At 41.5% G+C, this 27,994-nt stretch overlaps 1 protein-coding gene across 6 annotated transcripts in view; it reads right to left on the bottom strand.

The window, feature by feature from the left end:
• Positions 1-27,451, bottom strand: part of YTHDC2 (YTH N6-methyladenosine RNA binding protein C2) — a 36,892-nt gene extending 9,441 nt beyond the window's left edge. For 3 of the 6 annotated variants that reach the window (XM_066616473.1, XM_066616475.1, XM_066616476.1), the window contains exons 1-24: positions 27,171-27,451; positions 23,713-23,803; positions 21,979-22,175; positions 20,320-20,519; positions 19,075-19,241; positions 18,153-18,255; positions 17,409-17,565; positions 16,195-16,302; positions 15,896-16,041; positions 12,465-12,600; positions 11,202-11,328; positions 9,873-9,938; positions 8,031-8,209; positions 7,484-7,580; positions 7,309-7,396; positions 7,142-7,222; positions 6,801-6,883; positions 6,248-6,353; positions 5,784-5,903; positions 4,931-5,203; positions 3,963-4,089; positions 3,508-3,713; positions 1,630-1,825; positions 48-157 (exon numbers count right to left, since the gene is read on the bottom strand). In XM_066616473.1, coding sequence (XP_066472570.1) covers positions 48-157; positions 1,630-1,825; positions 3,508-3,713; positions 3,963-4,089; positions 4,931-5,203; positions 5,784-5,903; positions 6,248-6,353; positions 6,801-6,883; positions 7,142-7,222; positions 7,309-7,396; positions 7,484-7,580; positions 8,031-8,209; positions 9,873-9,938; positions 11,202-11,328; positions 12,465-12,600; positions 15,896-16,041; positions 16,195-16,302; positions 17,409-17,565; positions 18,153-18,255; positions 19,075-19,241; positions 20,320-20,519; positions 21,979-22,175; positions 23,713-23,803; positions 27,171-27,375 — 3,369 coding nt within the window. In that variant the 5' untranslated portion in view covers positions 27,376-27,451. Of the gene's footprint in view, positions 1-47; positions 158-1,629; positions 1,826-3,507; positions 3,714-3,962; positions 4,090-4,930; positions 5,204-5,783; positions 5,904-6,247; positions 6,354-6,800; positions 6,884-7,141; positions 7,223-7,308; positions 7,397-7,483; positions 7,581-8,030; positions 8,210-9,872; positions 9,939-11,201; positions 11,329-12,464; positions 12,601-15,895; positions 16,042-16,194; positions 16,303-17,408; positions 17,566-18,152; positions 18,256-19,074; positions 19,242-20,319; positions 20,520-21,978; positions 22,176-23,712; positions 23,804-27,170 lie in introns of those variants that run through there. The other 3 variants (XM_066616477.1, XM_066616478.1, XM_066616479.1) reach the window with 3 other exon arrangements.
• Positions 27,452-27,994: the final 543 nt, after the last annotated feature.

Below are 27,994 nucleotides of genomic sequence, written 5' to 3'. Positions count from 1 at the left end.
TAAAACTTTTCCTTTAGGAAAAAAAATCAAGGTAACAAAATACTCACCTCAGGATCTAGTTTGAAATTGAGCCATTCATCCAGCTTTAGCGCAGCCAAGTTAGCTGTTGTTCTGTCTTCCATCTCACTATCACTACTGTCATTAGGAACACCATCTACTGTATAGAAAAAAACAATCCTATACATGAATGTTTTATAATACTGCACTAGTAGAGTTATCAAAAGAGCCAACAACAATAGATTTGCATTTATACAAGCCATATTTATTATAAAGCACAATGTGATTTTCTTCCATGGAAAGCACTGAACTCACATATCATCAGTTCTGTGACATATTTATGTACGTTACAGTGAAAAACCCAAAATCCATTATATCTAGTTCTGACTAGTCAAAACTAGAAGTTAGTTTCTAGTTTTCACTAGGCAATACTAGAAAGCTCCAGGACTTCTGGTGTCTTCCAGTTAGAACTAGTAATTGAGCATTTCAGATTTTTACTGCGACATATACATATAGAGAAGCTGCTGACAATCATGGCTTCGAAGCATAAGTCTACACTGCTGGATCACATATACACCCAGTACAAATTTACATATAGGATTTTATGCTAAGCTTACTCAATCATGACTAAGGGCCCAATCCTATCCAACTTTCCAAAGATTCCCTTACTTTGAGGAGGGCCTCCATGATTCACACCCAACTTCAGGATACACCGCACACCCTGTTGGCATGGCTGCATCAGTGCTGGAAAACTGGATAGGACTGGGCCCTAAGTCCTGTTAATTTCAGAGGAACTTCATAATGACTAAGGGCCAAATCCAGGGCTTTTCAGACTGGGGCATTGTGACGCCCCAGCCTGTGGACCCTGGCCTGTTGCTCTTTAAAGGGCGGGAGCAGCCAGGAGGCAGCGGAACAATCCCCAGGATCACGTCACTCAGGGGGGCTACAGGTGTTTGGGTGCGCTTACCAGAGCCTACTGCAGCCTCCCAGGGTGCAGGGAGCCCTGTGCTGCTGTCCGCAGGGCTCCCCGAAGCGTCACAAGTGAAAGTGGAGTGATTGCGCTCCACTTCTGGTTTCGCAGAAGCAGAGCACGATTGCTCCACTTTCACTTCTGACGCTTCAGGGAGCCCTGCGGTCAGCCACACAAGGCTCCCCGCACCCCGGGAGGCTGCAGGAGGCTCTGGTAAGTGTACCCAAGCCCCTGAGCAGCACGATCCTGGGGATCATGCCGTTGCCTTCCCCCTGCCCCCGCTGCCTCTCCCCCCCCCCGCCCCCACAAGTACTCCACAAGTCTCCGGAGGGCCAGAAGGTCATTGGAGACTGGGGGCTCCCTGAGGGCCAGACTGGGAGTCCTTGAAGGCTGCAAGTGGCCCCAGGGCTGGGGTTTGGGCACCTCTGCTCTAGAACAATATTTAAAACAGAAAAAAACAGAAAAGTACCACACTATTTTTCATTCCTAACTCAGTTTCATTTAAACAAAAATTCAGAAAAATCATTAACAAAAAAAATACCACTCTCACATCTGCTGATGTTTTGGAACCGTTTATACCTCTCCCTGTAAATTCATATAATATATTATATTATAATATATTAAAAAATCAATCCACATATTGTTTTATTCCAGCACTGTACCTCTGAAGGATGAAGACTCCTGTAAAGCATTACTTGGTAACCTCGCTGATCCACAGAAGAGGGCCACAGTCACAGGAGTCACAGCTGAGCAGCACCTAATGTTGGCTATTCTGTGGGCTCTGGTCATTTCATCATATATAAGCCAATCTGTGGGAAGTGCCTGAATAGCTGCCACCTGCCCATTTGCTGGAGGAATCTGTCAGCGATAACCGAGAAAGAACAGCTTACAGATTTATTACATTTATACCCTGCTTTTCTTCCAGCATAGAACCCAAAGCAATAAACATTAGGTTCCCAGATAGTCACCCAAAACAGGAACTGACCAGACCTAGCAAGTGACTGTTACATATCCTCCGGTCATGCCCTGGGATCTTTTAATAAAATGCAAAAATTTAAGGTTGACTTAAGACAACGTTCCCCATTGTTGCTGGAAAGAGATGGGAGCCCCTAGTACCGCAACACTGCAGAAGCAAGCAGAACTACCAGGTTCTAAAAACAAGTTTAACAAAATTAATTTTGCCGTGACAACCACCACAATACTCCACTTCCTTACTGCTTTTCTTGTAAGACAACTATTTTCAATCACTGATTTATATTAAAAGTAAATGTTAAAACAGGCAAACATTTAAAGCCCTCAAAACAGATTTCGCCACACAAGGATGCCATCATATGAGGATGCCACACAAGGATGCCATCATAATGTCCATTATGTGGCTGCTGGTCTGTTTCGGGGCTCAATTCAAGCTGCTGGTTTTGACCTTTGACGCCCCATATGCTTCAGGATATTTGAGGAACCAACTTCTTCTTTAGCCTTTGTCCTGTGTGGTAGTGGGGTCCACTATTTTGGATCAGAATTGCCATTTCTCTCAATTGTAGGCTTGGTCAGGGTGTAAGCGGGTGATTTTCATGTCGCCGTGCAGCATGTCAAGCCAGCACTGCTTCAGCCGGCACTTTGGTCGTTTGTCATTGACCTCAAACTGAAGGACCTTCTGTGCCAGCGTATCCCTGTCAGCGCGCAGAACATGACCATACCATTGAAGCCAGGTTTTTCACAATTTGTTGGCACTTGGAGCGACGCCATACCACTGCCGGATGTCGTCATTGCGGACATGATCAAAATGAGTTATACCATTGATCCAACGCAGCATCTTTGTCTCCATGACACCAAGCCAACGTTTGACTTCCCTTGTCGCCGGCCAACATTCAGTTCCATAGAGTGTGACCGGCCGGATGACCGTTCGGTAGATCTTCGACTTGAGAACGTCACTGATCTTCTTGTCACAAAGAACACCGGTCATCGTGTGCCACTTTGTCCAGGCTGCATTTACTCGCATAGTGGTCTCGTAGGCTGCCGTCAGCCGCGATCGTCAAGCCAAGGTATCGGAATGTCTCAGCATGTGGCAGGTCAATGTCATTTATGCGGATTGTCCCAAGCTCATTGGGGTCTACCATCAGGTTTTGAGAAACCAACTTCTTCCATTAAAATCTACCTATCCCCCAAGGTCAGCAGATGGGCCTCTGCTGCATATGCTAGAGGCCCCTCTGGAGGCCAGAGGCAGAAGCCAGAATCTGGCGGAGGTCAGACCCTGCTCCTTACTGCCAAATCACAAATCTGCCCAGTGGGTTTAAGAACTGTCCCCCTCTATTAATGTTTCTCTGAAAACCGAGGACTTTCCTCTGCTGCCTAGCCTGCACTTCTCAATTAGCTGCTTTTGGGTTTTGTGGCCCGTATTTTAATATTTTTATTATTTTACAATTATTGCATCTCCATTCTATTTTTGTTTTTACAGTTTCTCTATATTGTACATGCCTTGAGCACTCTATTTAGAGGAAAGGTGGGATATAACTCATTTAAATAAACATTTTATATCCTCTTACCTTCTTGTACTGAGGCTGGCTAAGGACTGAGGTAGGATGAAATCGAACTCTCTTTTCTTTTGGCCCAGTCAAGACAACATTATCTCTGTCAACATGGACTATATTTGGATACATTCCAGCCACTAAGGCACCTTTAACCACAGCCCAGTTCTCTGAATTTGTGTTCACATCTCTTATATCACCTCCACCTCTGGCTCTTACAAATCCTAAAAGATAAACAGTGTATCTTGCTAAAATTAAGATTTATTGTTAAAGGGTATAAAGTTAAGGAACAGGGTACAAAGTCAGCTGGAATCAGTTCATAAACCATGACAACCATCTAGAAATTGAAATGCAGTCAGAGTAGGTGTGACTTTAATACCCATGTTCTCTGTCCATAAAAATCAGCACTTTAGCTGTCAAGTTAACACAGTCACATCCCAAACATATTCTGGCGGCTCTCAAATTATATTTACCTGAAGCTCTGAGCTGCCCAAGCAACTGTGTTCTCATTCCTATGATGATTTCCATTGTTGCCTGAGATAGAAAGTTCTTCTCACAAAAAGCTCTTTCCCAGCCATCACTTCGTGCCTTCTGCCATGCCTGTAGGACAAGTGACATTTAAAATGCCATTGAGTGTAGTTACATTTAATAGGCAGACACTATGCCTCCAGTGGCTTTTTTAAATAAATGCATTAGAACAATCACTTTTAAAAGCTTAAACTGCTACCTGGACATCAAAGCTTTCTGTACTAACAAGAACTAAGCAATTTATTAGCCCCATCTTCTGACCTGCTGATCTGCCATCCCCAACAAATTTCAGTTAGTGTGATCTGCCCCTATCACCAATGAGGTAGGTCATGTTTCTGCCTCTAACTGCCAAGGATTGAAGAAACATCCTAAAAGCATCAGGCTGTGACTTCTAGAGGCAAATGCAGACTTCATGCCAATACTGCAATATGGCTACAAATTGGACTGTGGGGGGAGGGAATGCATACTGTATGCCTCAAGCGCTCCAGCAGCCAGGTAGAAAGGAAGGAAGCACATCTGGGAAAAGTCTGCTTCTTAAAAAGCTTCTCTACTCTGAGTTACCAGGACAACAAAAGCAGCAGGTAGATTACTCCACATGGTTTAAAAAAACCCAAACACACAAGACAGGGAGTTCATACTTTGGTATCTGTGCAGGCATGCACACATTCACACTCTAAAGGACCCGAGGATATTTGGGTGGAAAGCAATTTACAAAACAAAGAGGATGAAGGACACCTATATCTCAAAGTAAGAGAGAACTAATGCAGTAGGAATGTTAAATGGCAGGAAGGTAATAGGTTTTGGACAGGGCTCCTGTAGTTTTGCAATTGAATTAATATAACTAAAAGTGTCTCATCTCTTTCAGATACATCTAACAAAAGGCATACATGATCTTTTAGTAGATTAGCAATACCTGGAAAGCCCGGAGAAGGGCCATATGGTCACTAAATGTTCCTGCGGTAAACCGTTTCCTGCACAACATGGCTGCACGTTTTTGAGATGCCTGAGTAGGTAGCACAAATGGGTCACGATATGCAAGAGTGCATGCTATAGTCAGGATAGGATCCAGGCACTTCAGGACAACGGCACACAACACCATTTTACCAAGATGGGGCTCTACTGGTAAATCAGCCAGATGATAGCCAAGTTCTGTCAGATCCTCCCATGTGTCCATTGCATCTATTGTCTTTATTAAAAAAAAAATAAGGTCAGACAAAATAATCACAGTACAGATCACTTCTCACAGAACAGCTGAGCTTCAAGTTTGATAGAGGTCGGCACATATTTTTCTTGCTATGATTCTCTTCAGGTATTCATAGGAAATGTTCTCATGAACAATTAAAAAAGAAAAAACCAAAGCATTTATATTCCTATTTCGAGTGCCCCATTTGTATAACAGCATAAGGAATAGCCCGTTACTTAGAATATTACAGAATCCTTCAGAGGCCAAGTTTAGTTATTTAATGTTTTTTATTGACACGTTTTATTGCTGGCTGCTTTGTTTTTATACTTGCCTTTTTAATTGTTGTTTGTATTTTATTATCTTTTTAACTATGTATTTTATGTACTAATTGTTGTTAGCTGCCTTGGGTGCCCTTCGGGAAGAAGAGCAGATTACAAATTTGGATGGATGGATGGGCAAAAGTGTTTACAGAAATTTCTGCAGAGACATCTGTGTTGAAATCTAGCGTTTCATACTCCATCTAAGACACATAGAGAGAATCAGTGATTGCTAAAAATACATGGAATAAGTGTAAGTTATTTACCTTAAGCATCTGCACAGCATTTCTCACAATTAAAGCAGGTGGTGGTTCTGGAGCTTTCATTAAGAAGTCAGCAACTGGACAGTTGATTGGGGCTAGCAACTTTGTATGCAAACAAAGCTCCTAGAAATTAAAAGACAGTTTTCAGACAGCTAAAATAAAGAAATAAAATGTTCTTAATGTTAAAAAATATATACTTAACAAGCCCTCTAACAACTTTGCATATTGTATTATAAGGCATTTACAGACAAAGGGTGCGTACAGACTGAGCATAATGTAAGCCCACTGTTTCATCCTAGTTTGCCTCAAACAGGAACAAAAGCTTCCATATTCTTACCTCACATGAGGCATAAGCAGAAGAGGAAATACAAAAGCTGAAGGTTTGAACTTTCTTGTTACGATACACCATGGCTTGGTGTTTCATCTAAATATCCCTTTGATGAAGTAGAACAGAAAGAGATATTTACCTGTAAAGGCATTCTTAGAAGTTCTGGAGTCTGGAATTCCAGCATATTCTGAAATCTGAGTCTACTGAAAAGTCGGAAACAAATTCCAGGTCGACAACGTCCTGCCCTTGGAAACAGAAAACATAACTAAAAGGTGATTGAAGACACAGAAAAGTGGAATTTTGGAAAGCAAAGTGCTTAAGCATATCACAGGGATATTTCCAAAGTAGACTACAAGTTTAAAAGAACGTTTTCATAGCTATTTAAATGGTGTTTTGTTTTTTTTACAGGTTCAAGTAACTGGCAATATAACAGAAACTTGGACAATATGAAGAACTTTTACACCTAAATTTGGAGCTGTTTGGGCCTAGCATGAGAAACGTGAATGAATATTCTCTCCAGAAATGACCATCCATCTAAGACATTTTTCAAAATCAATTATTTTAACCCATTTCAAACACTATTCTTTCTGTAGCAATAAATATTATGATGAAAGGAAACTATCTACACAGATCGCAAAGAGCATGTTCTTATCTTTCCTACTTAGAAAATGAATTCATTGTATTTGCATTACCTGCCCTTTCTCTGAACAGCACTAGCTTTAGAAATCCACACCATCTTTAACATCGTTACACAGTTCAATGCATCGAAGGACTTCTAAAGTGTTAAGAAAAAATGCTTGTATTACAAGTGTAGATGGAAATGACCAGGACAACAAGAATACTTGATACTTTATCTAAATTTACAAGAGTTACATATTAAGAAATTTTATCATGTCATATTTCATGTACTATTACTTAACCCCACCTTCCCACCTGTAAATAAGTAACACTAACAAGTTTTGTGCACATTACAGCAGATTTTATGTTCTGCTATCATAACATGTGTTTAAAGTACAAACTTGAAATAACAAACCTCTTTCATCTTTCCAGAATCAATGACAAAGACCACATCATTAACTGTGATGCTGGTTTCGGCAATATTTGTAGAAAGTATCTGCAACAACAACATTATGATGCAATAACAGTTTATAGGAAAAATGCAGATTCATGGGAACAGCTGAAAAGTCGTTTGATACTTGCTATTTTCCGGATCCCTGAGGGTGAGGTCTTGAGCACCTTCTTCTGATCGGATGTTTGCATATTTGAATGTAGCATAAAAACCTGGAATCTAGTCGCAGAAAAGCACAGAAGAAATTAAATGTAACTTTGTAAGTGTACAACTCAACAGCCATAATGAAACAAGTACAACTTTTACCTGTGGGCATTGTCCGCAAACCTCTTATCATCAAAGAGTATGCGATCCCTCAAGCCAACAATCTCATCATATCCAGGAAGGAAAATTAAAACTGCTCCTTTAAGATAAAAATTCAAAGTTGAAGGAAATGGAGAATCTGAAAGCTATACTTAGTTATTTCATTAGAGACTGATTCAGAATAAGCTCAGGCTGATACATTCAGCATATGGGAGGGTGGGCAAATGAGCCAGAGGCGCCCAACTCATGAAACAGGGCTGGCTCATACAATCCATCCATTGCAAGACAGGATGCAGCATATTTGCAACCAAATATGGTTGTAAGAACATAGGGGGTAAGTGTTGGACCAGATCAACGTTCCCTCTAGTTTAGTATTCTGCATTCAGCAGTGGCCAGCCAGATGTTCCTAGAAAGCTCTCAAATGGAACATGTGAATCCTTGCTACTAAACATTTTTTGCTCAGTACAGTACATGCCAGAGCGCAGTGTGAACCATTCTCAAAAATCAATGTGCAAGTATACATTAGAATAAAAGATACACCCATATTTACCTGCATCACAGCTATGACATATGTTGTATAGCAAGTGCATAATCAGGTCAAGATCTACTTTTTCATCATCGAAACTGTGATGGTAAGCCTTCAAGAGCTCTCTGTCTTCTGCACTAAGTTCACCAGCATTTGCATGGACCAAAGAACTTTCATCTAGATTACCAAACTCCAGTGATGCACTGAAATATATACGTATAAAGTTACATAAAACAAGATACAGCAACACTTGCACACAGATATCTATCAATATATGACCTGAAGCTGTTGAATTCAACTATGACCAGAAGTTCCAGGACTTCTGGTTCTAATTATACTAATATTTTTAAACCAAATATTTACAATAGTTCATTGGTCTTCTTAACAATTGGTGGACCTGATCCTGTCAGTTAATCTTAACTGATTTATTGGATTGTTCACACACTCTACGTTAAACAATGTGCCAAAATATATTATTACTTGCAGCTTCAATTACCATTACAGGCAGCTCTCAATGTACATGGGGGTTGCATTCCTAGAAATCTGCGCATATATGAAAAATATGTTTAAAATACTTTCCCCATAGGATCCAGTGTAACTAATATAAGTTAGGGGAAAAGCCACTGAATATTCATGCTGACAAATGGTAACTTCTGCTCACCCGAGATGGCTTAGCAAGAGGGAGCCTAGTGAGAGGGGCTACAGATGTTGATGGTTGAGAAAGCAATGATGAAAACAAAGATGCTAGTAAGGAAACTGAGAAGCAATAGCTCTGCGAATTCATTTTTCTCCTCTTTTTTATTTTCCTTCTATAGAGGAGACCATCCCCCCGCCCACAGGAAGCTGCCAGTCATGCAGGAAGCTGCATGAAAGTACTTGTGAGAAACTAACTACCTATTCATCTCTTTAATTAACCACGTTATTTCAAAAACTTGCAGAGTAAACTAGATTTCCAGTAGTGATTTGCAAACTGCACTGTTTTGAAAATAGGCAAATTAAGTCCGTATTAAATCAAAAGCTGCCTGTACCGTGCTTTTAAAGTGAAAGGAAATTTGTGATAAAGCAATTTGTGATAAGGCATAAAGATCTGACATATGCAAGCCACTTGACAAATCTAAGGGCCAAATCCTATCCAACTTTCCAGCACTGGTGCAGTCATGCCAACGGGGCATATGCTGCATACTGCAGTAGGGGGGCATTCACAGAGGCCTCCTCCAGGTAAGGGAACATTTGTTCCCTTTCCTTAAGGCTGCATCAGCACTGGAAAGTTGGATATGATTGCGCCCTAATACATTTCTGGATCCCAGCAACATGTGCAAACATCACCTGTTAAAGGAAAAAACGGATATTCACATAATGCTATCCCATACTTTCTACATCTTTGCATGTATGGCAAGATTGTAAAATTAGGTTGGCAATGTCTCTATTAGTCCAATTTCAGGTCCCTCAAATAGTCTAAATTATGGGAACAACCCCACTTGCTAATTCTGCAAGAACCACCAATATCTTATGATTCAGAGAGTACCAAAATATTTTAGTTGCAAGCCTGGAAAACATGCAACAAAAAGGGAAAACACCATGCAATAACATTTCTGGAATTTTGGATTATCCTCAGAGGAATATTTAATATTCTTACTAACCTTACATTATCTTTAATTCCTTAACCTGCACTAACTTCATGGTAACTTCTTCATGTCAGAGAGTAGAAATTATGCATTATCAGAAACTCAGAATGCAACCATACACCATCCTACAACCTGAACATGGAATAGGGATGTTCTTGAACAGGAGCTCAAACAGGCTTCCTCATTAAACAGCAGTAATTCTATACATTTAACTCCAATACAAAACTAGGAAACACATTACCAGTAGGATTCCAACAAGTCAACCACTTCTGTTTGTCCAAAATGTTTTGCCCAATCCAACGCCGTCCTGTAATAGAGAAACTGTGCTTAGACACAAAACACCACACACTTAGAAACAAAGAAAATTCACAATCTTTGTAGCCAAGTTAAGCACAGCATTTTGAATCTTACTTTATCCCTTTTGTTTCAAAGGAAAATTCATGAGCCTAGATATTAATAATAATAAAATAATAATTTTATTTTTACCCCGCCTTTCTCCCCGAAGGGACTCAAGGCGGCTTACAACAGGTTAAAAACAGATTAAACAACATAATTAAAAAACAGATTAACAACATAATTTAAAAACAGATAAAAGCATATTAACATATATCATAAAAACAGTAGTCAGATAACAAGTAGTAAAAAGGTAAAAAGAGCATAGAGCAGCAAGTCATAAAAGAATCAGGCCTGTAAAAAATTAAAAGATGTTGAAAAGATGTTAAAAAGGCCGAGAACTCAGAAGGCTTGTTTAAACAGAAGGGTCTTCAGGCCTCGCCAAAAAGTCTCAAGAGAGGGAGCCATTCTTAAGTCAAGGGGAAGGGAATTCCATAGTGTTGGTGCCACTACTGAGAAGGCCCTATTTCTAGCCGTCGCCCCACGTACCTCCCTAGGCAGCGGCACTTGTAAAAAGGCCTTCTCTGATGACCTAAGAGGACGAGCCGGATTGTACAGAAGTAGGCGATCTCTAAGATACCCTGGCCCAGAGCAGTATAGGGCTTTAAAGGTCAAAACCAGCACCTTGAATTGGGCCCGGAAACGAATGGGAGAAGCCGCTGGAGAAGCGGACTGACAGAGTCAAACCGCCTAACTCCAGTAACCACATGGGCCGCTGCATTCTGCACTAGTTGCAGTTTCCGAACCGTCTTCAAGGGCAACCCCGCATAGAGTGCATTGCAATAATCTAACCTCGATGTCACCGTGGCATGGATCACCACGGCCAGGTCTGCACGATCCAAGTACGGCCACAGCTGGCGCACCAGCCAAAACTGAGCGAAGGTCCCCCTAGCCACAGCCGCCACCTGGGAATCCAGGAGCAGCTGCGAGTCCAGGTGGACCCCCAAGCTGCGGACCTGCTCCTTCAGGGGGAGTGCAACCCCATTCAGCGCAAGCCTCGAGGTCCAGCACCTGCATCGAGGATTTCTGAACCAGGAGAGCCTCTGTCTTATCTGGATTTAATTTCAGCTTGTTAGCCCCCATCCAGACTCAGAAATACATATTTGTCTAATTTTAAAAACTAGCCTTGAATTTTTAAAAAATCAATATTAAACAATTCTTCTATAAATATTTTTACCAGCCATTGGAGGATTTGATGTGAATATTTGCTCCCATACCAATCAACTGTTCTACTTGACTCAAGAAACCTCTTCCAGAAGCTACCATTAAGGTTGTTGCACTTGTCTCACTGTGCCTGTAATCAACTAGGAGAGAGCAAAAACATAAAGCAGTTGTATGTGTCTTAATTGCACAATCTATTTCAATTCTTTCAAATGTTTTACAGAAAGAATTCTTCTTCTTAAGTTTAAGGCCCAGATGTCCATGTTTTCACTGTTTATTGAGCTACATCACTGCTATTTAGGCAGAAATCTTAGACAATTACCTGAACATAAGAACATAAGAACAGCCCCACTGGATCAGGCCATAGGCCCATCTAGTCCAGCTTCCTGTATCTCACAGCGGCCCACCAAATGCCCCAGGGAGCACACCAGATAACAAGAGACCTCATCCTGGTGCCCTCCCTTGCATCTGGCATTCTGACATAACCCATTTCTAAAATCAGGAGGTTGCGCATACACATCATGGCTTGTACCCCATAATGGATTTTTCCTCCAGAAACTTGTCCAATCCCCTTTTAAAGGCGTCTAGGCTAGACGCCAGCACCACATCCTGTGGCAAGGAGTTCCACAGACCAACCACACGCTGAGTAAAGAAATATTTTCTTTTGTCTGTCCTAACCCGCACAACACTCAATTTTAGTGGATGTCCCCTGGTTCTGGTATTATGTGAGAGTGTAAAGAGCATCTCCCTATCCACTCTGTCCATCCCCTGCATAATTTTGTATGTCTCAATCATGTCCCCCCTCAGGCGTCTCTTTTCTAGGGTGAAGAGGACCAAACACAGTAGCCTTTCCTCATAAGGAAGGTGCCCCAGCCCCGTAATCATCTTAGTCGCTCTCTTTTGCACCTTTTCCATTTCCGCTATGTCTTGGATTAACCTGGGATTAGACCCCACTGAATATAGTGGGATTTTCTTCTGAATAAATGTACATAAAATTGGGTTGCACATGCTATTGAGAATACTGTATAAACACTGCAGAAATACTGCTATATTCCATAAGATCACATTTATTTGAGCCGATATTGTACAATAGCAACATTTCACAAATAAAATGTGACGTCATGAAGTTCATCTGTTTCCTGGGCTGTCTTTAGCATTTGGGAGGAGGGGATGGTGTAATGGACCTGATCACTTTTTCAGACAAATTATGCAGGCATTTATGGCATAGACATTTAGTTCGCAGTGCAAGTAACATAAAAAGTTATCAGTGTGAACTTACCACTGACATTTTCAGTGAAAATAAGGTGGAACACCTGTGCAAATGCATCAGTGTCTTTGTGAAGCCAAATATCAGAGAGGCAAGCATCCATCTCTTTAATTAACCAAGGTTCAAGGCAATTGACATCTTTTTCAGCCTGTGAAAACACACACACTTCATCATTACCAACGTCTGAAAAATACTCAGTGATAAACATTCATCTACCCAGACACTTGGAAAAAGCAGAATACTGTCCTTCAGAATTCCAAAACTTCCCAAATTGTAAATCAATACTAATAAAGAACGGCCTGGAAGAAATCACTTCTTCTGAACCTTAACAGCAGCTTCAACCTGCGCTTTATCATAAGTTGCTTTACAACCCTCCTTTAGTTTAAGCAGCCTTCAGACTGGGTTGGTTCAGAGGTCATGCAGAGCTATGGGGATTTTTGTTGTCGATTTTAAATATAACTACAGCCTGTTTGATTGTCCCAAATGGAACTGCAACTAATCTTGGTTTAATTTGTATAACAAACCAGGACTAAATAGTGATTTGAACCCATTATTAGAAATTGCTTTGTTGACCAGAGTTTGTATTGATAACAATTCCACATTAAACCAGAATTGAGAATCCTGGTTTCTCTCAGTGCTTGTAGTGCTGACATCTACAGAAGTGTCTCCCTAGATCGGCAATGAAACCAAAAATACTCTAAGTAGACATCTGTTCTCACTTGTGCTCTTGCCGACAGATCTTGCCCTCTTTTCTCTCCTCTCACAACAAAATATGTATAAGCACTGTTAAGTAAACCATTCAAACTATGCATCCTAACCATGTGAACATGAAAGGATCAAAAGTTTCTCATCCCAAGCTGTAGTCCTTCAAAATAAAATCAGAGGACATGACTCATGAACAACTGGGATCCCAACCCCAGGATCGTGCTGATGCCTCCAACAAGCGCTGGAGTTGTGGGAGGTCCTGGGTGTTTAGGTAGCCCTTTGCAAGGCTTTCTAAGTCTGGAAAATAGGAAGAAAGGGCACTTCTGGTTTCCACAACAAAACCAGAAGTGTCCAATTTTTTTCTTTTTTTCCAGACTTACAGAGGCTTGGGGAGCCCTGCTGAGGGACCTCCCAAGGACTCCAGAACTGGATGGAGGAAAGTGAAAACCCCCCTCCTGTCCCCAGCATCAGCATGATCCTGGAGATCATATTGCTGCCTTCCCCCCTGATCACCCCTTAAAGGGACATAGGTCAATGTTTCCCTGGCTGGTAGGTCACGACCCCGCAGTTTGGGAACCACTAACAAAGAACTCTATAAAGCTTTCCTTTCCCTACACTGAAGTGCTTTTAATGTATTCATTGCATGGGCAAAAAAAATGGGCAAAAAAAATGGCTACTCTTTCTTATAAGGGGAAAAGTGTCCAAGTATGTTAGCAACTCTTTCTTATAAGGGGAAAAGAAATGTCCAAGTATGTTAGTAATTATTTTACACCTTTTCTTTTTCCAATCAATGGCAAAAGTGTAACTGATGAGGCAATGCTTTTTGTCAGCAGCTACAAAGGAATGAAGAGCTTGAGATTTCATCTGCAAACATCATTAGAGGATAGGCCAGTGGTACTCAAACTTTTCAGGCCAGTGGCTCCCTTGACTCCCGTGGCTGTTGGCCATGACTCCCCATCATGTTCCTGAGGTCTGGAAGTGACATCATTAAACAGGAAGTGGCCAGAAATATTAACTATATTAAATATAATATTATAATATTATATTTATTATAATATATTAAATAATATATAACTATGTTAATATTAATTATATTAATCATATCATTAATTAAATGCAGATCTTAAAAACATATTATTAATACACAGCAATATACATGCATTATAAATGATCAGCTGCTGATTACTCTTGGAGACAGGATGCTGGAGTAGGTAGATTTTGTCTGGTTCAGGAGGACTCATTTTTTTAAACTTTGTAAGCATACCAATAGAATTGTTTTATCAAATGAACTTTGTGAACAACCAGTTTGACCAACATTACACACACACACACACCCCTGTGGACCCCAATCCAACTAGTCATTTATCCCATTCTTCTTGGATAGGATTGAACCCTTTATTAATTTAATGAAATTAAATTTTTTCAGCAGCTGGTGGGGAAAACAAAAATAGACCATGAAAATATATCAGATCTGATAAGGGTTTGGTTAGGAAGCTGATTTGTCTTCTATACTAGAAGATGCACAGCTCAAGCCTATGCATGTCTATCAGAAGTAAGTCCCATTAGAGTCAATGGAGCTTACTCCCACGAAAGTGTGGATAGGTTTGTGGCAATCACTTCATCAGTGGCTGATAAGTATTCCCTTCAAATAGCAAGATTCATCACTTTAAAAATATAGCCTTTCCTCTTCAGTCAAACAAGATTAAAAAATCACTTTAAAAGCAGTACCCCTTTTCTGCTCCTGGCCAAGTAAAGTGTGTGCTTGTCTCTCCCCTCCCCCTTTGCCAACTGCATGGAAGCAACTTTAAGAGCCCTGATGACTGGTAAAATAGGAAGCGTTTTATTTGGGGAGGGGGAGGAAAGCAGGAAGGTTTGGAGATCGAAAGGGGAAGAGAAGAGGGAGGGGGTTGAAAAGATGAGAAGCCATCCCAGGCTGGGAACTAGGAACCAACCAGACAAGGATCAGTGAGGGTTAAGGACTGCAAGTCGAGCATGCTCGGAAGAGGTGGGGCAGCAGCAAACACTCTCGCAGCTGAGCAACTCCCGTTTCTTCTGCTTTAAAAAAAGCGAAGACAATGGACAGAAGACAGGCTCATCCTCTATTCTGCCCAGAGGTGTGACTGTATCGCTTCGAGAGGACATCCGGCGCCTCCCCTCTGAGTTCCAGCCGCCACCCTAAAGAGCCGGGCCTCACAGTTTGAATAACACTGGGATAGGCAACGGGGAGCACAGAAAAAAACAAATTGGGAGACAAAGGTCAGGATTTGATTATTATCTGCAGTTTGTTTCTTAAACAAGCCATAGCTACAATAACCCCTAGCTCCATCTGAACCGGCCTCAGCTCACAGTGAGTAAAAGGTTTCTGATCCAGAAGAACAGTTTGAAACCACGAACACAGGCAAACAGTACGTAGATAACGTTCTATATATAACTGCACGTAAAGTATAATTTAAAATTCAAACAGACAGTGGGAAAAACATGGTAATCAAGGAGTGCTTTACACTTTATCATTGTCACTTGGAGATCCAACTTCACTTAACAAAATACCAAAAGTCAGGCAAAACTTCATGTAGGCATCTCTGTTATGCACATGGAGCCACACAATGCAGTGAAAAGAGAAAGCTAGACAAAATCAACACATCCATACGAGTGTGTATATGGAGATTTAGAGACAGGTCACACTGCTCTTGTTTCATAAAAATTCCTATCAGTATTAGAAACCTGATAAAATGACATACCAACTGACTGAAAACTGTGTCACCACCATCATCCAAGAGATCGTACTCTTCAGCTACATTTGGAATTGCTCTCTGTCGCTGAGATTCTGGCTTGCTATTGTCCTGTGCAGAATACCATTCAGTCAGAGTTGTCTGCTGTTTCTCCTCTAGATAAAATTTTATGTTTTTGAGAAAGAAAAAAAGAACATCAGAATGAAGAAAGGCAAAATATTTATCCTTCCAGTGTATTTAAAAATGTTTTTGCAAGCTTTGGGTGTCAATATGAACATCTCCCAATACTAGCCAATATGGATACTAACCTCGCTGTTTTTCCTTTTTGTATTTTATCATCTCTTTATTTGTATAGCCTGTACTTCTTAGTATGTCTTCTAGAAACATTTCCTTTACTTCAAATGGTCTTCCTGGTACTGAAAACATAAGCAGTAGTACAAATAATTCAAGATGATGCCCAAAGATTAGTATCACACCCATTTAAAGTTGCAACTAATACGCATGATACGATTTCTAGCGAGAAATTTTACTGAAATTGAAGCCTCTGGGCCCCTTCCAGAGCTCTATATTCTTTCACAATCTGTCATAGAGTGAAATATGTTTGAAAAACACATGTTTTACATATGTAAACCAGGCGTACCTAATTCCTTTTAATACTTAAAAAGTTTTACACTTACAGGTTGAGTCTCATTATTCACGAGAATTCCGTTCCCAGAACTCATGTGGATGGCAAAAATCACATTAAAGTAAATCAATTTAAAAAACAATGTCCTTTTGCTCAGTGATTTAAAAACAGCCTTGCTGACCTTCAAAAGTTTTCACGCTTAGAAGACTGACACTTAGAAAGTCTTCACTCCAAGGCAGCAATCACTCCCTGCACCAATAGCTGCAGCATGGGGGAAAGAATGGAGGAGGTGATGATCACTGCCATTTAGCATTCTTTCACATGCTCAGGAGGAAGACAGGGGTCACTTGCCTCGGAGTGAAGTTGTTCTAAGTGCCCGGAGAGAGAGAATGATTGATGGATTGTTATCAGGCTGCCCTCTCTCACATTAATGAGGCTATTGTTAAACAACTTTTTTCTTTTAATATAAAAGAATATAAACTTCTCATCAGGCTGAGATAAAACCATGGGTGAAAAATCCAAGGATAATTAGGTTATACCTGTATACTGAAGTAATGCCCAATTCCACACCTCTAATTAAACTGCCAGTGTTATTTTTGAATTCTGAATACAAATAAGGCACTGTAGTGTACAGACTCCAACTTGTTAAATCTCCCAATATTTTGCAAATGTATGCTCCATGGAAAAAGTAAATATGTAAAAAGTACAATACAATACTTGTTGAAATGCTTCAAACAGAGAGCATGAGGATCATAGAATGAACTCTTGCATATTTGACAGAGATTCTTGTAGGCCAATTCTTACATCTCAGCAATTTACCACCAAAAATTGGCAGGTGTCACACCAAGCAAAGAAAAAATTATTAGTACTCAGATTGCTCCTAGCATTTGAACTTACTATATATCACTGGGCAGCCAACAAAGTATCTGACAAAGAGGTTCACATCCAGGGCAGCACTAGAAAGTATTAGCTTCAGAGCCGAGTGCTTTTGCAATGTATCTCTTAACTTTGTTAGCAAGAAGTCACTAAACCGATCCCTCTCATGGACTTCATCCTGCAACAAACAAGCAAGCCTTTTTTGAAACAAAACTTGAACATTTTGACACCTCACACCACATGGTGCCTCAGTTTACAAATGTTTCCATTTTATAGTTTTGTGCAGCTTACAGACATATCAGTTACACAGACAGATTGGTCCTCAGCATCAATGGGGGTCTGTTCTTGGAACCCCTGTGGATGCCAAAAACTGCAGATAATCAAATCCACAATTTAACCCACAGAGGACCTCCCAGACACGACTGGAGGTTGTGTCCGGGAGCTCTTCTGAGTCTGGAGCCTTTTAACAGGGACTTGTGGTTTTCACGATGCTAGTATCATACTTTTCAAAGCCTCTGATTCAGCTGGGACACACACAGCTAAGGGCAAGCACTTAAGGCAATATAAAGTGGCTCAAAGAAATATGTAAATAAATTTGTAGCTGAATGCGTGGCAACAAAATCTAAGACCATGTCTTATATCATTCTGCTTCTTACTTTAATATTTAAATAAACATCTTAAGCAACATCTAAGAAAAGTTAAGCCTGGTTTCACATCAAAAATTGAGAACTGTTATTTTCTCAAGAAATAACTGGTTGAACTTACCACAATAACATGAGTTACAGTTGACAGTGCACTATCTCCTGCCATTAATGTACGAAGTAATACGCCATTGGTGCAAAACGTCAACAATGTCTTTGGAGAAACCCTGTTAAAAATTATTAAATTTCTTAAGAACTTTATATTACCAAAATAGCAAGGAAAATGAAATTACTGTACATTCTTTTCACAAGTTTCATATTCAACCTTATATAACATAGCTGACGATGCATACACAATGTTCAACCTGCACCTCTGATAGGCAAATTCTTAACAGAGGATTACAAATAACCACTGGACTTAGAAAGAACAGCACCAGACATCACTTTCAAGACAAAACACATTTTATGCAGAGCTTTTTTTCTGGAAAATAGACATATGATAGTCTCAAACCCACCCACCCCCCACATGCTGCTTTCTGAAAGTTACTTGGGGGCTGTCTTGTTCCCAGCCTCAAAACAAGGGAAGAAAAGAGAAATCCCTGCATGCGTCTTTTAGAATGCTACTCTGCTGTGCTCTTCCAAGCAGAAGTTTTCTTTCTTCTTTGGAGAAAAAGAGCAATGGCTGCAGCCTCCACAAAGCAGTTGTGTTAACATATGGAAGCGCCATGACATGATGTCATGAAGACTGCATGCAAAGCGAGTAGAAGAAACCATCAGCACTGAGCTCTGCAAAACATTGCAATAATGGTTGGCACATCTCACAGGTTAAAGAGTAGGAAGAGAAGCAAGAGTAAAGCTGTGGTCAAAAGCATGATGTGTGGGAGAAACAGTGGGAAGTGGAGCAGGGAATGAGCAACTAAATGTTATTTGCAAATTTAATATTATTTATCTTAACAGGTACTAGACTTCTGCACCACCATTTTAAACAATCTCTAAAAGATTTCTAATCTTTTTCTTTCCAAGGATAGAGAAAATACAGGCAAGACCTGCTTTCCAGTCGTATCTGATAGCCGATCGTTTGCCCAATCTTCTCTCTTCTTTCATTAGCAACCCTTTCAGCCACAGCAATTGCTGCCAAGCGTCTTGGCTGAGTACAAAATATGCGACATGGAATTCCATTTTTGTAGCAATCATCAAGAAGAAACTGAGGAATCTAAATACAGAGATATTTAGGGTAAGTTGGAAAAAGCTGCAATCTCATCTGAACAACACACTACACAAACTTAATGTTAAGTCAATGCCATTATTACCACTTGCAAAATTTCTCAGAAATCCACTATCTTTTTATGTGAATTGCTCAGTGGTAAAGAAAGACGTCTCAAGACTCTGGTAGCAATCCAAAAGTTCACCAAACAGATCTGGGTTTACTATATTGGTCACCTTTCAACAGCATTTCCCATCCACTTGTTACAACCATAACTAAATGGCAATTTGAAGTCAGCAGCTGCTGAAAAGGAGGTGGTCTGATGAATCCAAATTATCATGCACTACCACATGTTTAAACCTTTTCCATGGTTTGCACTTACTGCACCCCAACTGTATGACTTGATTTGTACAGATGCAATTAAGGGCACAATCCTAACCATATCTACTCAGAAGTAAGTCCTATTTTGTTCAATGGGGCTTACTCTCAGGAAAGTGTGGTTAGGATTGCAGCCTAAGTGAATTAAACAGGAGTTAGTAAACCCATTAAAAAAACACATACAAACAAAAGAAACATTTTAACAAGTTGGATGCAGATCAGTATGCAATTTAGAAACACTGCAATCTCTTATTTGGAGAATTGGAGATTGTCAAATCACTTCAGAGAGAAAAGCTAAGCACCCCACTCATTTTCACTCTCCCACACAGACCGTCTAACACAACAATTCTTAGCAAATAAAACTGCCAGAGGCAGCAACAGCAGAGGAGTCCATTAAGGGTTTTGCCATCTCTTCTAACCCCATCACTCCAGTGTTTTTTCTTCTCATGCCCAACATAAGCTTGGGACATCAATGAGCAGCTGAAACCAATGTGCAAGTCCTACCCCAATCCCAAAACTTGTCATCAGCACCTTGTGAGCACAGCTACCTACAATTTGAGTGTGCTTCAGCAAAAAAAATGATGTTATTAAAATACAAAACTCATTTTCTATAACAAAAAATTGGAATAGTTAACTTGCATAGGCATTGGTGAACATGTTTCTGCCTTCAATATATAAACTATTTCTTTTTTTAAGCAAAAATACATACCTGAGTAGTTTTTCCTGATCCAGTTTCTCCTACAATCAAAATAACTTTATTTTCTTTAATAATTCTAACAATTTCATCCTGCTTCTCATAAACTGGAAGAGACTGACGAAAGGAATCAAATTCTGATTCTCCCCTTTTCACTGGGATTTGAGGGATGCCATTGTTAAGTCGCCCACTTGTTTTGCTCATTTCTCTGTTCTCTAAGAAAAGACAAAAAGGAATTACTGCACCAATTACTGTATTAAATGTGCTTCCAATATGTTACATCAAAATCTTTTGTAACACACACACACACAGGTGCCCAGATATCCATGGGGGGTGCATTTCTGGTCCTGCCCCCCCCAGTGGATACAGGAAACCATGGATATGGGCCTCCCCCCACGCACATGCCCATTTTGTAATTTAAAAGCTTACCACGTGGTGAGTTTCTTTCTTAAACCGATTACTGTAAACCTAAAGGCTTACAGTGCTTTACAAGCTACCTCCCAGCAGCCAGAACACTTTAAAAAGACTCTGAGACTGTCAACAGGAAGTGACATCAGCAGATACCTCCCCAAGTGCTTCAGATCCAAACCAGCACAAGAACAAGAGATTAAGGTAGCCTTGTTTCAGGAACAAAGAGGGAAGAAAAATCGACAAGCGGATAGCTTAATATCTAGCCAGGCTACATAGCTTCTTTAATAACCCACAACTGCTTTGCTGTGCTTGCATTCCTTCTGCCAGTACATACCGTCGAATGCTAAAAACATGGGATCAGAACTCTGCCTTGTTCAGTGACCACACAACACCAATTTGTATTGCTGGTACTGTCCAAATACCTGCAACAGCTACTTGCTCCCAGCTGGAAGCTTTAACCCTGCCTTTCTATTAAGTTTCATCATTAGAATGGTGTCTGATGTCTCCTTAGAAGCATGACTGCTTCTTGCAGGGTCACTGGTCCACAAGGTCTCCTAACCCCTTGTTCAATGGAAGAAGAGGCAAGAGGGAGGAGGATCATGCACAGCAGCTGGGAGGTTTACCAGTATGACCCAATCCTTTGCAGTTCTACTCAGAAGTAGTTCCATTTGTGCTTTCAATGAGGCTTCCTTCTCCCCTCCCCCCCCCCCAGTAACAAGGGAGCCCAGAGGAGCCATGAGGTTGGAAAGCATGACTGCTATGAAACTACCCCTCTTTCTCTCCCTCCCTGGACTTCTGCAGCCAATTCTAAGGCAAGAACCCCCTTGGGCTCCTCCTCCTTCCCTACCTCATCCAAAGAAAAAAAATCAGACTCCTCATCCCTCATCCAATAATCATCAGTTCCTTCAAAGATGGACAAGAGAGCCTGCTCCAGACTCCTCCCCCACCTCCTGCTGGATGCAAGAGCAAAGCATTAACCCTTCCCTGCCTCCTGGTTGGAACTTCCCTGCTGCTCGTCCAGGCTGAATGATGGCCCCATGAGGTCTTTGAAGCTGCAAAAAAAGTAACCAAGTGCACCCAGAGACAAAAAGACTCAAGTCTGCATGTGTGAAACCGAGTGCTGAGTCAGTGGCCTCAGACTCGATTCACTGCCGGAGTCATTGACACAGGTGACTCAAGCATACATGAGTCAGCAAAAACACTTATTTTGCAACTCGGACTCAAGTTCCCATCCCTATTCTTATCCAAAACCATGCTACATACCAGCTTCAACAGCGAATACATTTCCTCTCTCTGTCTTCGGTAGAAGCTCCGTGCGCTCTTTATTGGTAACTGGAAATCTCTGTACTAGACTCCGAATAGCATGCTTAGTGTTTGGAATTAAGTTACATGTCATCACTGCGTGTGCCAACTCTGATCCATCTTTTTTCTTCACAGTTAGGAATCTGTTTGCTCCCTTCCTGAAAAATTAAGGCAGTCCATATTTAGAGAGAGAGAAAGCGAGAGAGAGAGAGATCCATCTGGAGAACTAGGGCCAGTTCAAACACAACAGGACTCCATGATTTCCCACTATGAGAACAACCCTAGGCTTGCACAGTCACCCCCACCACATACAAGAGAAAAAAATGTATGCTTTTTATTTAAGTTCTTCATTACCCTTCTTCATTACAAAAGAACTTGAGGACCTGTGGTTTATTTCAAACTAGAGTTAAGTAAAACAAACCAGAATTAAATTATCAGGCCTTCTTTCAGATCCCGAAACTAAACTAAACCACAGTTCCCCAGGTTTGCACATGGCACAGAACTGTGGTTTAGCTGGATCAAGAAAAGAAAGCTTCTCTCTTTTTCTCTCTTCTGTGCAAGAAAGGGGGAGAAGCATGCAAACCCACACCTTTTCCAGACTCATTCTCATAAGGAGAAACTAAAGTTTCTATTATGTTTAATTCTACCCCCCCCCCACACACATACATGTGATACAGCTGTCTCAAGACGTTTTCAAAAAAGCAGGGAGTCCCACAAGTACAGCACATGAAATACAGGCTACTGCATTGCTTAAAGAAAAGTTTATAATTTCTTGTAGATATCTGCATCAAATCTCTCCACTGGCTAAAACTGGGAATGCTATTCTAGCTCAAAGGCTCAAAATAGATTACATATAAAGGAGTTACTTCATCAAAAGCTGGCTTTATAAATAACATTGCCTATACTGAACAAGTCTAACATTATAGTTTGTCTCTGAACTAGAGACAAGCATCCGCAAAGGTCTTAATATTTTTGTTTAAATAAAAATATCAATATATCACACATTTCTTTGCACAGAATATGACTGGCAGCAAAGCTTTGAATGAGGAGTTCTCATTTTGATCAGAAAGATCCAATGATGTTGATGTTTGTTTCTAAGCTCTCACTCAATGTACAAACACAGCAACTAGATTGCTTAGACTACAATTCAGTGCACACACAAGTCTGACTGAAATCAAGACTAGTACCCTTCCTGTTTGTACATACAATATTTTAGGATACAAAGTTACATGAAATTAGGTTGCCTTCTATACAAAAAAAAAATACATCAGCAAAACCTACTTTACCAAAATATCTTAGAAAGCTTCAGCAAACCTGCAACAATAATAGACACCTCAATAATGACTATTCCTCATTTACCCTAGCACCATTCCCCTCCTCTTTGCTGTCTCCCATGTGTCTCTTAGAATGCAATCCTCTGTGTGCCTACTTCGTACCATTCTGCTCAGTAGGGCTTTCTCCCAGGAAAGTGTATATGGGACTGGATCCTTAAATTGTGAGACCCTTGAGGCATGGACCTATCTTCTATTATAAACTACCAGTGACACTGATGACATTCTATAAATATATCATCTCTATTGTAAGCAGTATTAAAAGAGGCCAAAAGCAGGGAAGACAAAATTGTACTAAAAACATTACTTCTGCAAGAAACGATTCCATTGATACTAACAGTTATTTAAAAAGATACTGACTTACCCCTTACTTTTAGAAATCAGACCAAGAGATTGACTCAGTCTGTGGATGAAGGCTCTTTCAGTACTGGTCAAAGATGAAGGAAATTCCATTTCTGGGCAAAAAAAAAAAAGCATGTATTAAAAATTACCAACCACATGGACTTAATCCAGCATTTAAAAAAACTTGTTTGTTTCTTAAGGATTGTAAACTATATTACCAAATGAAGTTGCTTGGAAGTAGGTTTAGTAAAGACAAAAAAAAGTATTTCACACAACACAAAAATTAGTCTGTGAAATTCACTGTCGCAAGTTGCAATGATGAACTCTAGATTAGGTGGCATTAGATTACCTCTTCATTAATTTGGCTATGGTCATTAGTTAAATTAAACCTCTATGTCTAAACGTTTGGGGACAAACTGTGAGGTTGACCATCAGTATCATTCTCTGCTTGCTACCTTGCAGAAGTGTAAGGCTCACCACTCTTGAAAGCACAACTCCAGACTCTGAACTGAACCAGCAAGGAGATTCTTATGTGCCTGTCACCATGTTCATTTTACATATTTGTGTATACTCAAGCATACAAGCAACACTGAACTACTGGGAACTACCATAGTAATACAGTACACATCTTGCATGCAGAAGGTTCCAATCCGTGGTACCACCAGTTGAAGAACTCAGAAAGCTAACAAATATAGTACCGCTAACAGAGATGCTTGAAACCAGCTGCCATTGTGTGCAGAACGCAAAACTGGGCTAGAAAGACCAAAGATCTGACTCCCTGTAAGGCTGCTTCATGTGCACATTTACATGAAAGCCACCATATACAGAGTTTCTAGATAAAAGAATGGGATCCTTGGCCCCTATTTTAACAGCCACAAAAATGCCTCAATGTAAGCAGACAAACCTCATGTCATGGTCGTAATATATTTTTTCTTTCTCTTAATGAAACTATTAAAGCAAAAGGACCCCCAGCTTTGACTGAAGTTGGCTATCCTCAACTAGATTAGCAGCTCCTATCACACACAGCTAGTAGTAGCATAGTGGCTGCAAGATTAGATTCCAAATCTGGACATCCCTGGTTCAGATCTCACCTCTGTCATTAACTCACTGTTTCTCAAACCGTGATTCAGGACCCACTAGGCGGGCTGTGAACCAATTTCATATGGATCCCCATTCCTTTCAATGCATATTTTATTTTCAATATATCAAACTTGAAGCTCCCATGATATGTGATTGCATTTGGGGAAATGTTACAGATCTGTACCTTTAACAGGCTACTACATATATGTTTTTAACAATGTTAGTCAATGGGGCATACTCCTAAGTAAGTGTGGACAGGATTGCAATCTTTGGGATGTTTGAAGAATTTTTAACAGATCAACAACTGCTTGGGAGGATTAGGACAGTTCTTTATTTTAAAAACATTTAAGTTTATTTCATAAATTTATTTTAATTTATTGTAAACTTTTAATTTCCTTATTTAATTAGTGGATTGATTTGATTTTGTCATATTGCAGGTGACAGAAATTTTCCTGCTGGATGCTATCACTTCCAGCCATGACATCACTTCAGGTGGGTCCTGGCAGACTGTCATTCTAAAAAGCGATTCTGGTGCTAAAAGGTTTGAGAACCACTGCACTAAGATTTGAGCAGTGCAAGTCCCTCTCACACTTAGCTGCAATATGAGGACAGCAAAACCAATTTACCTTACACCATTGTTGCAAGAATTACATCAAGGCACCTAAGAATATAAGAAGAGCCCCTCTGGATCAGGCCAAAGGCCCATCTAGTTCAGCTTCCTGTATCTCACAGTGGCCTACCAGATGCCTCAGGGTACACACAAGACAGTAAGAGAGTTGCATCCTGGTGCCCTCCCTTGCACCTGGCATTCTGAGGCAGCCCACTTCTAAAATCAGGAGGTTGCATGATATACCCATAAGGCTTATAACCTGTGATCGACTTTTTTTCCAGAAGGCCAATTATGCTTGGGATCATTAGAAAAGGTACTGAGAACAAAACTGCTAATATTATAATGCTGTTGTACAAATCGATGGTAAGGCCACACCGGGAGTATTGTGTCCAGTTTTGGTCGCCGCATCTCAAAAAAGACATAGTGGAAATGGAAAAGGTGCAAAAGAGAGTGACTAAGATGATTACTGGGCTGGGGCACCTTCCTTACGAGGAAAGGCTACGGCATTTGGGCCTCTTCAGCCTAGAAAAGAGGAGCCTGAGGGAGGACATAATTGAGACATACAAAATTATGCAGGGGATGGACAGAGTGGATAGAGAGATGCTCTTTACACTCTCACACAACACCAGAACCAGGGGACATCCACTAAAATTGAGTGTTGGGAGAGTTAGAACAGACAAAAGAAAATATTTCTTTACTCAGCGTGTGGTTGGCCTGTGGAACTCCTTGCCACAGGATGTGGTGATGGCATCTGGCCTGAACGCCTTTAAAAGGGGATTGGACAAGTTTCTGGAGGAAAAATTCATTAGGGTTACAAGCCATGATTTGTATGTGCAACCTCCTGATTTTAGAAATGGGCTATGTCAGAATGCCAGATGCAAGGGAGGGCACCAGAATGAGGTCTCTTGTTATCTGGTGTGCTCCCTGGGGTATTTGGTGGGCCACTGTGAGATACAGGAAGCTGGACTAGATGGGCCTATGGCCTGATCCAGTGGGGCTGTTCTTATGTTCAATCCCCCTTTAAAGATATCTAGGCCAGATGCCGCCATCACATCCTGTGGCAAGGAGTTCCACAGGCTAATCACATTTTGGGTAAAGAAATATTTTCTTTTGTCTGTCCTAACCCTCCCAACACTCAATTTTAGTGGCTGTCCCCTGGCTCTGTTGCTGTGTGAGAGTGAATAGGCAAGACATAGGAAGTGCTTTGCACGGTCAATTGTTGACAGTGGTACTGTTTTTATGTATGCATCTAGTAAAAGTCACAACAAAGGGGTTCATGGGAGGGACAGCACCCTGCATTCTCTCATTAGTGTGTAGCACTCTGTGTGCTCTCAGGAGAATGTATCTGTGTGTGCACAGCACTATGTGTGTTCTAAAGTGTGTGTAGCACACTGTGCTCTCAGGAGTGTGTGCACACAGCACTCTGTTCTCTGAACTGTTTCTGTGTGTGTGCGCACGCGCGTGCGCGCAACACTTTGTGTGCTTTAAAGTGTGTGTGCAGCACTGTGTGCTCTAAAGTGGGAGTCTGTGTGCGTGTAGCACACTGTGCTCTCAGCAGTGTGTCTGTGTGTGTGTGCAACACTTTGTGTGCTCTAAAGTGTGTGTGCAGCACTCTGTGTGCTCTAAAGGGCGAGTCTGTGTGCGTGTAGCACACTGTGCTCTCAGGAGTGTGTCTGTGTGTGCAGCACTGGGGGTCTCAGGAGAGCGTGTGGGCAGCGCTCTCCGTGCTCCCAGGAGCCTCTTGCAGACGAAGGGCCGCTGCCCCTGAGCCCTCCGTGGGGAGCCGTTACCTCGCTGGTCCCCGTATCGGAAGCGCTCCAGGGCGATGTTGACGGCGATCTTCACTTCCTCGTCGACGCGAATGTCCTTCAGCCCCCTGGCGCGGCCGCCGCTCGAGCAGGACGTCGCCGAGGAGGCGACCGAGGCCGCGGCTGATCCCCCGCTCGGAGGGCCGCCGCCCGGAGGCCGCGGAGAGACGCTGCTGGGGCGGGACATCGCTCGGCCGCACGGCGGGACTGCGGGCGCCGCCAGAGAGGCCGCGGGCAGCGCCGGGCCGAGCAGAGAGGGCGCCCTGAAAGGAAGGGGCGGGGCTTCGCGCGGCGCGGGTGACGTCACGAGCTCCCAGGCGGCGGCGGCCTCACGAACAGGTGCGGGCGGGGCACGGCTTCCCCTGGACCTGGATTGGCTGGTGTCCCTGTCACTCTGCGCTTGGGCGGGCTGAGCTCCTCCCTGGTGAAGGTCCAGGTTAGTCGTGATGGATGTCCTGCAACAAAGTTCTGTGGGGCTCCATAGTGTGGGTCACAGACTTCTTAGCGCTAGAACCCACTTTTTTAAATGTTACTCTGTAGGTTTTCAAAACTTTGAAAAAGTCGAGAAAGAAATAAGATTCTTGACTTATTCCCACTTTATAATGACCAGAAAAAAAGTTTCTGGCCTGGAGCTCTGGCTTTTTATTGCTGCTTTTAGCTTCTATCAGCCTCAGAGTCCAGACCTGTGCCTGTCTGCTCAGCAGTGAGTCCCATTAGAGTCAGTGGGGCTTACTCCCAGGAAAGTGTGGATAGGATTGGGCTGTCTTCCCTGCCCTCTCCTCACCCTCCCTCCTCCTCCACCCACC

Source organism: Tiliqua scincoides, chromosome 2 (genome assembly GCF_035046505.1).
Source record: "Tiliqua scincoides isolate rTilSci1 chromosome 2, rTilSci1.hap2, whole genome shotgun sequence".
Lineage (NCBI taxonomy): Eukaryota > Metazoa > Chordata > Lepidosauria > Squamata > Scincidae > Tiliqua > Tiliqua scincoides.
Note: the sequence above shows the minus strand (reverse complement) of the source record. Positions and strands in the feature narration are given on the sequence as shown.